General features: G+C 38.6%; 1 protein-coding gene across 2 annotated transcripts; it reads left to right on the top strand.

Moving 5' to 3' along the window:
* The first annotated feature begins 636 nt into the window (after nt 1-636).
* Nucleotides 637-9971, top strand: CCNL2 (cyclin L2). Of its 2 annotated transcripts, none has more exons than XM_009709534.1 (10): nt 637-707; nt 993-1102; nt 1382-1502; nt 2712-2776; nt 5585-5684; nt 5770-5874; nt 6106-6247; nt 7044-7161; nt 7244-7336; nt 8610-9971. In XM_009709534.1, exons 1-10 carry the CDS (start codon nt 639-641, stop codon nt 8962-8964), a joined length of 1278 nt encoding a protein of 425 aa, XP_009707836.1. In that variant the 5' UTR covers nt 637-638; the 3' UTR covers nt 8965-9971. The 2 variants fall into 2 exon arrangements, with proteins under 2 accessions (XP_009707836.1, XP_009707845.1); XM_009709543.1 differs by having other exon boundaries at nt 639-707; nt 6106-6251; nt 7030-7161; nt 8610-9072.
* The last annotated feature ends 280 nt before the right edge of the window (nt 9972-10251 follow it).

Below are 10251 nucleotides of genomic sequence, written 5' to 3'. Positions count from 1 at the left end.
CAGGGCGGGGGTTCCCGCAGTGCATTTTTTTTTAAGATCGGGGCTTACGGAAAGACAGACATCTTAGACTCCTTTGAATTGTAGTGACCGAGAAAGGTTTTGTTGCCTGGAGAACGCCAATCGCAAACAGTCTCGTTGCTCTCCGAGCGTAAAACTTTCAGGCATCTTCTCGCTACCGAGTCTCAACTGCTCAGATTTTGTTACGAGCATATTCAGATCATAATGTGATTAAATTTCCTCCCCCCGCCCCTTTCCACGCTGAAAAAGTAACGTTTTTCTGGCGTGCTGTCATAACTTTCAGTTTTATTGGTTTTTAATGTTTGAGTTGGGGTGGGGGGTGTTTATTATTTAATTTGGAGCATGTTTTCATACTTCTTTTATGAAGTTTGCGATTTAATGTATGCATGTGACTTAACAGACAGTGTTTATGGTGGTGATAGCATTTTCGGCAACTGAATTTGTTACTGATTAGGGGTGCTAGTTTTCTTTAGATACTACTGAACTTACTCCCTTACTTAAGCGTAGCTTAGCGAGTCTTCTGGGTCTTAAATCTATTGAAATCATTCTAGGTAATTTCTCTTTGGAACTGGTAATTGTTTTGTTAATATGTGTTGTGGTTACTTCCTTTTTAGGTTGCTATGGCTACAGGACAGGTGCTATTTCAACGTTTTTTTTATACCAAGTCTTTTGTGAAGCATTCCATGGAGGTAAGAAAATATTCAAAGGCTTATATGACTACAAATGCTATTTAATCTTTGATCTGTTTTGGCATTTTGTCATCTTAGATGTGATTAGAGTGTTAGTAACTAGCCTGTAGATTTTACTTATTGATCAACGTGATTTTACAAAGCTACGTAGTACTGATTTTGTCAAATTTTTAGTATTTCCTGGCTTTACCACCATTTTCTCTTGTTACCCCTCCTGAAGCTGTTGGAGGAGATCAGATCCTGATTTGAGCAAAACATCAGTATCTTGCAATACTTATATTTCAGCATGTGTCAATGGCCTGTGTTCATCTGGCATCCAAAATTGAAGAAGCGCCAAGACGTATAAGGGATGTAATTAACGTGTTCCATCGCCTTAGACATCTACGGGAAAAAAAGTAAGCTTAGACTTTGAAATAATCTGAAGTATTTGTGTTGTGTTTTAATTATTAAATTTAATGGGCTGATGATAGTATCATTCCCTGTTTCATAAATCAGGGAACATCTTAAAGAGATCTCATGAAGGAGAAAAGTGAGTTGACCCATTTGATTAAATGAATATTTTTGGTGTTATAAATAGTGACGTCTCTTATTTTTACAGTAATGCAACTTAACCTGCTTATGAGTGCTCTTTGAGGTTAAGATTATCTTCTTCAAAAATTGAAATTGTCTTGCAGAAAACCTGTGCCTCTAATACTGGATCAAGAATATGTAAACTTGAAGAATCAAATTATTAAGGCGGAAAGAAGAGTGTTAAAGGAGTTGGGATTTTGTGTTCATGTAAAGCACCCTCATAAGGTTTGTACTGTATAAGTTAACTTTATAATCAGTGTTTCAGATGCTCCAAATGCTTTGAGTAGACTGCCTAACTGCATGGCATCTGTATGGTTTGTCCGTGATAATGCTAGTTAATTCAGTAAAGCTAGCTTCTTATGATCCGCAATCTCTTCTTTCTCATTTAAGAGATTCTTACTAGTTGGTCTTGTATCACTGCTGAATGACGACTGGAGGTGGATGCAGATGCTAAGTATTCCTTGAAGTCAAATTACATAAGTAGGTAGCTTTGGTGGTAGAAAATTTCAACTAAACATAGATTCTTAAGCAGAAGGGAATTTGGAGACCTAGGGTTGTGACAGCCTGTTATCAGAAACGCTGTGTGTCATGATCACTCCTTGTGGAAACATGTGGAGGTTATTAAACCCATGTGTTCTAAAAAGTACACTTGAGTGTGAAGGGCTTGACTAGAAATGAGATGATTCTCAATATTTAAGTGTCACTTGTCAGACCGGGATGATAACTAGAAAGATGCAACTACTGCAAGTGTTGGTGCTTTAGTACCATTAGCATTATGCCTTAAGTAGCTAAGTGTGGTAAAATAACATCCTACTTGGGATCTTGCTCTTTCTTCCTCTAAAAACTTCTTAACGTCTTCTTTTTAAGCCTACTTGACTTTCAGAATTCACTCATGGTATCAGTACCCCAGAGGGCAATTGTACGTGTTTGTTAATTGGTATGAATTTTTGCTGTTAGGGTAGTCTTTTTATCTGCATCCTTGTGTTCCTTTCAAACCTAAGAAAAATCTAGAGCTGAATAAACCAGTGGCACACAACACATTAGTTCTGTTCTCTGCAAATACTGTTATACTTCTGTTAACTGCTTATTGCAGCTAGCAATATTTTCTCCCAAGTTACAGCTAAAAGGAATCGTGAGTTGTATAGGAGAACATACCTAGCTTGAAAACAGTTGGAAGACAAGACATCTAGATGAATAGCGTGATGCCTGAGCTCAGAAGACGGAGAGCTAGGAAGGTCAGATCTGGTTGTGTCCAATTTTTGCATTGGAGAGCAGAAGCTGTGTGGATAAACACGGGGGATGTTGCGAACATTCTTTCATGTGGAGTATTTTAGAACTTGAGAGAGAATAACAGATGCCTCATGGATGTCCCTCTCAAATAAATAGGTGGCTCTCAAGATTCTTGTTAATAACTCAATAACCCATATCTTCCAGATAATCGTTATGTACCTTCAGGTATTAGAATGTGAACGTAACCAACACCTGGTCCAGACTTCATGGTAAGTTGATTTTCTTTGTTATAAGAGACCAGCAGGGGCAGTAGCAGAAATATGTCACTTGAGGCACTCTGAGCAACATTGCTCAGGAGTGATTGTGGGCCATGCCATGCAGCTCTGCTGTTTATTGGCGTGCCCCAAACTACCACCCAAATGTTGATCAGCCTTGTGAGTTAGAGGCACTGTTTTAATGGTAAGGTAGCTTTCCACCCTGACTTCTCACTTCCCTCCTCTCTGCTTTCACTTTTCAGCTGAAGGGAAAATGTTGAGTGGGTTATAGCATTTCCTTGGTTTTTTTGGTTCTTCAGAGAAAGCTGTGTAGTCAAAGTCTGTTACCAGTGATGGGAAATGGCTTTTCCCAGGGCTTGAGCTTGATTACAGGTGTATCAAAAACTCAGATAAATTTCTTTTATCCATATGGATAATGTAAGATGTCAGCTTCTAAGACTGGATAAACTCAAATGTTTTCATGTTTGCCAAGAAAGGTACTCTGCCTTGTCGCTCTCATTACAGTAAAGATTTGCTTGGGGATGGGAAGCTTATGTAAAATTCCAAGTCTTAAACTTAACAAATAGATAATGCTTTTAAACAATAATGCTTTTTCACAATACTGTGGTTTAAAAACCTTTAGTGAATCCAAAGATCATATTTCTGCTGACTGAACTGTCTGGTACTGTGACCTGTGTGTAGAGAACCAGTTTTGACTTTTCTTTTCTGTACTCTTTTAATCAAAGGGTAGCCTCTGAGGGTAAGTGACTAAGACTTCTCCTCTGCTGCCCAAGCCCTATGGTGCAGGGATAGCTGCCGTCTTCTGTCAAACCAAAGCAGGCTCTACAAAGAGAAGGCTGACTCTAGACAGGTGGTATATACATGATAGTATAGTAACTGGCCAACTGCTTCTTGTGCTTATACTTTCTGACTTTTATTTCTGTTGTGCATTTTGACTGTTGTATTTTATAACCTGCCTGTTGAAGTTCTGAAAGATTTTTAATGTTATATTTCTATAACTGTTAAAATGATGTACTCTGAAGTGATAAAGGAGATTAAGGTGGGATTTAAGTCTTAAAGGGATGAATTAACACAGCAAAACCTGAAATACAGTTTTGTTTGTAAACTAGTTAGAAGACATTTGAGTACCTATGTGAAGCTTGGAGTGAAATGTAATATTTAGAGAAACTTGCCACTGCCCGATTTCCCAGTACTGCTGCATGAAGTACTTGGATGTGAGTTACGGACTACTGATTATCAGTTTTCTACTTGTTATGAAAGGAGGGGTAGGTGAGGAGGAGGGAGGAAATTACCTCAATTGAGAAATGGTTCAGATGTTAAAATAACATATTTGTGTGCTGATGCTTGTTGCTTCCAGTACCTGAAAACTGGTGGATATCCAGTATAATTGTTTTTTGAAATGTGTGTTTTTACAACATTACCTTTTTCTTAAAATTGTGACAAGGATTCATTTCTTCATGTGTCTGATTCTGAGCCCACAGGGAAAATACGCAGAGGCCAAACTTGGAAGCAGACATGTTTTTCAATTTGGCAAATTAGAAAAAGGCTGTATGACTTCCAGATGTTTGAAGTACGACTTTTCTTTATTGCTTCTTTTGCCAAAAGGTTTGTGCTCTCTTTGTAGTGGGACAAGAAAAGTAGGTTTTGAAGTTCCTTTCTCCCAGAACGATGAGCTGATGTTTAGCGGTGCTTCTGTGGGGTAGCAGTTGTGCTTTGTATGAACAAGAATGTGAGACAACTGGGGCAGGTGGGAGCTTGATACTCTTGGGATTCAAGCTCCTTGTGTCTGGACTGTGGTCTCTGGTTTGGATATCTTGGGGGTTAGTGAATCTTTGGATGCTGGGTACCTGCATGGTTAATTACTACTTTCAGAAGGCATATTATTTTGAGGATTTTCTGTTGTGTCTGGTTTTAGCTTTTCCGTATCTGATACTTTGCTTGACATATGTGCTCAAAAATCTAGATCTTTTTAAGCACATCAGCTGACAGATTCAGAGGAAATTACTTTGTGTATTTAAGATGTAGGAGAGTAATGCTTAAGTGTACTGACTGGAATATATGCAATATTTTGCAGTTTTCTCATTCTGTGAATATTCATTTTAAGCAACCTTACTGAAATGGGACAATTTGGAAACCTTATATCATGTGCCAAAGAGGAGATCTGCCTGAATACTGAGTATTCTCCTGAACTGATGTTCCCAAACACCCTGATTTCTTCTATGGCCGCTTTTTGTATCAAAAAGGATTCTGTTCTGGATGGAAAATAATGCTTCGGAAGGAAAAGGGACCCCTTAAATCTTGAGTGGAAGTTGGGACGTGCTGAAGTGGACTGCATTTTCATGGGAGAACTGCTACAGGAGCTGCGGCTTTCAGCAAACCATCTGGGTTCAGCCCTATTGCAGAGAAACATGTGAACCTAAAAGTCTATAACTGAGTATTTCAGATAATATTGTATGTTGTCTTGATAAAAAGAACTTGTCTATTGCATGAGAGCAGGCCAGTAGAGATCCAGAAGGAAAAGTGAAGTTAAAATTGGTTCTCTTCACAACTGAATTTTCAGCAGTCAGACTTAATTTCTGTCACGCATCCCTCCCCTTGAGGGATTGATTTTTTTAATTTATTTTTTTTTAGTAAAATAATTCAACTTCTCTTTAGATTTACAGGAGTATAGTGTTGAAGTCTAGTAACTGAATGCAGGAAGAAATAGTCTTTGTAGAAGTTAAAAAAAAAAAAAAAGCAAACCCAAACCCCACCAAACAACTTTGCAGTGCCCTGCAACTTTACTGTTATCCTGTTTTTCAGGAATTACATGAATGATAGCCTGAGAACAGATGTCTTTGTAAGATTCCAGCCAGAAAGCATTGCTTGTGCATGTATTTACCTCGCAGCTAGGACACTGGAGGTGAGCATACAGTTCCGTTAATTTCAAGTTTGTTAGATCTTCTAATAGAAGCAGAAAACTGAGCATGTCTTCACCTCCCTTTCAGATTCCACTTCCTAATCGTCCACACTGGTTTTTACTCTTTGGAGCAACAGAAGAAGAAATTCAAGAAATCTGCTTAAAAATTTTGCAGCTCTATACTCGGAAAAAGGTTTGCTTCTTTTTCATATTGTGAGCCTTCATTAAAGGCAGCAACTTAAAACATGAGTTGGAAAACCTTACACATTTGAAACTTGCTGCAAGCCTGGCACGTTGAGGGGAACAGGATAGTAGTCACAGTGTCTGGGTCTCTTTAGATTTCTACCCCTCTGCCCCCGTAAGTGAGTAAGCAGAAAATCTAGTTTACTAAGTTTTGTCATAAGCGGTGCTCCTGTGTTCACAGGTTGATTTATCTGATCTGGAAAGTAAAATAGAAAAGAAGAAATTAGCTATCGAAGAGGCAAAAGCACAAGCTAAAGGTCTAGTACCTGAGGGAGCCCCAAGTTTGGATAACACGTCAGGATTTTCCCCTATACCGAAAAATGGCAAGTAGTGGATAACTTGGTTTTAATAACTCTCATCATAAATGTATATTTATGCTTTTGGCATGCATATACAGCGTCACTTGGGTTTTGTTCTGTTTTTTTCTTAAGCTGGTTTCTAGCAGCTATTCAAATGACAGAGTTTGAATAGCATTGTAACTTTGTAATTTCTTGAAACAGATAAAGGCTAAAATCAAATTAGACTAAAATTAAGGCTAGTTTAAACTTAGTATAGTACAGGGACTTGCTTTTATGTGGTTTTGGCGATAAACTCAAACAAATACTTGCAATTGTCATGTTATGCTACAGCAATATTGAAGTGTAGGTATGATTAGGAACTCTGGCAGGAGTAGTATTTTTGGGTGACGGGTGGGGGATATTTTCCTGCATGCTTGCTTGAAAGTTTCCAGTTTGGTGCGTGTCTTGCCTGGAAGATAGCATTTACTGTCTTCCTCAGTTTGCCTTTAAAAAGATACTTAATAATGACCAAGCAAAGGAAGTTGCTGTTCTGATTTCTTGAAGTGGCTTTGAAAGTCATGTGTTACAATTGCAGTTAACTCCCTGGTGTTACTTCAGTATTTTGGCACAAATGTTTCTGATTAACTTTTGCCTTCTGGCAAGTTCTCCAAATCTGCTTCTTGTGGGTGGTTGTGTGTTTATGCATGTGTGCACATATATGCAAACTACATGTATACAGTACTGATTATTACAAAGATGAAGAAAAGAGGGGAGGCTTCAGTCTTTCTTTCAGTCGCTACCCATACTTTCAAAGTAAGGTAACAAAGGCTTGTTTTTCTAGAGTCTCCAAAAGAAGTTAAAGGAAATAAACCTTCACCGCTACCCGTTCAGGCAATGAAGAATGCTAAAAGGAAAATAGAGGGAGCAAAAAGAATGAGTTCAAATAGCCCAGTAAATGGGTAAGGCTTTCATAATGAAGAAGCTTATTTTTTCCCATGACTACTTTAAGCAAAATAACTTACTGTTTATTATCTCTTGCAGCGTTCAGAAAGGAAGAGAAAGCAGAAGTCGAAGTGGAAGTCGAGATCAAAGTTACTCAAGATCACCATCCAGATCTGCATCCCCTAAGCACAGGTATTGTGAAAGAGTGGCATAGTGTGAGAAGCTCCCGGGCTAAAATTTCAGAGCAAGCTTTGGTAGTTTCTCAACAAGAGAGGCTATGAACTAACAGAGCACTACGTGCTACTAGTTAAAACTCCAGAAATGTTATGGCTAAGAGTTGTGGTGTCTTGGCTCACGGATCAGAGGACTTGCAGTGTCTGACCTTGCCATGCCTGTGCCAAACAGACTGAAAGGAGAGCGTAAGCATATTGGGACATTTTCAAATGTCAGCCTGTTTACTGGTGACATATGGCCCACCAAACAGCAGGGTTGGTTTGGGTTTTTTATATTTAAAGCTTGTGGCTACAACATTTATGTTTTTACTGAACTGTTCTGGAGTAGTTAAATCATTTTCTGCAGTAGATGGACTCTTAACTCCAGCGTTCGTCACATTGGCAGGTGCTCCTGCAAAACCTTGTTTTATGAAATACAAAATGGTCTTGGTTTGTATCTAGGTGAGAGTAGCAGAGATTCATGCCCCTCAGTCAATGCAAGTTTGCCTTCTTATTCAACAGTCTATCCCATTGTGTTTGGGTGTGTACTGATAAAAATATGGCTTTGTATTAATGTGTATGTGGAAAAGACCAAAGCTAAAATCTGCTGATGAAAATTCTTCAGCGTTGAATTGAATTACTAAAATTGAATAATTTTAGTAATTATCTGAATTTAGTGAAACATCTTTAAAATCTGCTTTCTGTACTCCCTTTGAAGTTCAGCATATAAACATGATACCCATAGAGGGGAAATCAAAGACCTGGAAAGAAACATTAACTCCAAACTTGGGCGTTTTGGTGACAGTATTACTGTAACTAAAACAGGAGAACTAGTTTTACCTTTTGTCTTACTATTGGCAGCGCTTTGAATCTGGCAGTTACTCTTAGCTATTTGTGCATGTTTTCCAAGCAGTGAAGGAAAAAAATCTAAAACTGAGACATGACTACTATACTCCAGACAGTTACAAGTTTATAAAAATCAGTATTTCTACAGTAACTAGATGTGTTATCAAGTCTAGGACGCAAGATTAGTTTTTATGGAATACTGAACAACAGAATACAGAATCAAGTGCCTGGTCTCAAACTACGCTTGCATACCTTGGCTCTATAAGTGAGAAACATTTGCCTGTATGGTACTTAAAGTGTGTATGTATTATGACTATATTTAGGCACTAATAGTAATATAGATTAATTCTATTTAATATTAAGAAAATAATATATTTTTCTCTCCTGTTCTTTTTCTCTTCTCATAGGAAAAGTGAAAGTTACTCCACATCGAGTGGTTCCAAATCCCACAGCCGTTCTAGGAGCCGCAGTGACTCTCCTCCAAGACAGTTCAACCACAGTTCTAGCTACAAAGGTTCCAAGGTTAGAAGTTACAAGAAGTCAAAAGACTACAAATACGCAACACACAAACCACGGAAATCACGCAGCAGGAGTTCATCCCGTTCCAGGAGCCGATCCCGGGAGCGCTCTGACCATTCGGGGAAGTACAAGAAGAAGAGTCACTACTATAGAAATCACAGGCATGAGCGTTCTCGCTCCTATGAGCGAGCAAGTCATCGCTATGACCGAGACCATCCTGGCCACAGTAGGCATAGGCGATAAGTAAAGTAAAAAGTTCTTTTCCTTTGGAATTTAAGCAGTGGAGCTCTTCCCTGTTTGGTCTTTGCAGTATAGATTTAACATGGCTTGTAAACCACCTCGCTTGAGTAATGTCCATTCTGCTGGCAATTGTGTACTTACTATCATAAATCCAAAGGAAAGGTTCTAACAGGAGAGAATGATGTGAAAGACTTAATCTGATAAATGTCTTGGTGACTGTTCTGCTGGAGCGTCACCTCATAACCCAGCAGAACTTGTCTCTGGATGCTCCTATGCCTGCTCTTTAGTAATTTCCATACCGTAGTGCAGTGGGGTGTTATTTGGGACTTCCAGTTCTGCAAGCAGGACCTCCATGGCTCAGTAGTTGGCATACTGTGCTGAACAGTCCTTCCCTGTGGAACTGGCAAGCTCAAGACGGTTCGTAAAAACAGTTGGAGTGGCTTGGTGCTAACAAAGCTGTCTTTTCATACTGACTCAATTATGTTGTACAAATGTAAGGTGACTTTTTTAGAACTGTTGCCTATATTAGGTTATATATGTGTATATATATTTTGCAGTGTTACAGTACAGTATGGGAATATGGCCTTACTAGCCTTTACACTTTATCCACAATGTAAATAAGCATTTGTTTAATACAGGTGGAAGATATATACAGAAAATTCAAAACTTGAATTCTATCAAAAGACTTGTGTAGAAATTTCTGATAAATGTGAAAGTATTTAGCTCTGTGTATTGAGAGTAGTATATTTTTATCTGTGCAATGCTGTGTGCAGGCCACCAGCTCATAAGACATTTCCTATATATACATTTTAAGTGGTTTGAAATTCTTTACTCAGGATCTTTGACACTGAAGAATTAGTAGTTTGTCAATCTGCATGCTTGTTGAAGAACAGAGCATAAAAAAAAAAAGGCAAAAACCCCACAGCCCAGTAGTATCAGTTCTAGTGGTATATCTGAGCTGTTACTCTCATGCTCCCTAATTTCATTAAAGTATTTGATTTTCTATTAAATTTACTTGATAGTAGTTTCTTATGAGCTATACTACTGTGCCTACTCATAAGGAAAGAAATTTGGTATTGAATGAAGAGACAGTAGATTTAAGACTAGCCTAAGTTGTTACACCCTGAGTACAGGTATAGTAGATGTCATGCTGGGCCCATCCTGGAGGAGCGGACTGGTGTACTGTGTGAAACAGGGTGCTGTTACTTGAGCCTTTCAGGCTGTGAGTAGCTCTTACGAGAATCGCTGCCTGCTGGTTAGACTGCCTCTGTCTGCCGTGGGGGACACGAG

The sequence above is a fragment of the Cariama cristata genome, unplaced genomic scaffold, assembly GCF_000690535.1.
Source record: "Cariama cristata isolate BGI_N322 unplaced genomic scaffold, ASM69053v1 scaffold20660, whole genome shotgun sequence".
In the NCBI taxonomy this organism is placed as follows: Eukaryota; Metazoa; Chordata; class Aves; order Cariamiformes; family Cariamidae; genus Cariama; species Cariama cristata.
This window is presented reverse-complemented; position numbering and strand designations above follow the sequence as displayed.

Excerpts from the sequence above, each read along its gene's own strand:
- CCNL2 (XM_009709543.1), top strand. The coding sequence starts at position 639 with ATGGCTACAGGACAGGTGCTATTTCAACGTTTTTTTTATACCAAGTCT. Across the intron at positions 1,503-2,711 it reads ATGTAAAGCACCCTCATAAG|ATAATCGTTATGTACCTTCA; the intron begins GTTTGTACTGTA and ends CATATCTTCCAG. Across the intron at positions 5,875-6,105 it reads AGCTCTATACTCGGAAAAAG|GTTGATTTATCTGATCTGGA; the intron begins GTTTGCTTCTTT and ends CTGTGTTCACAG.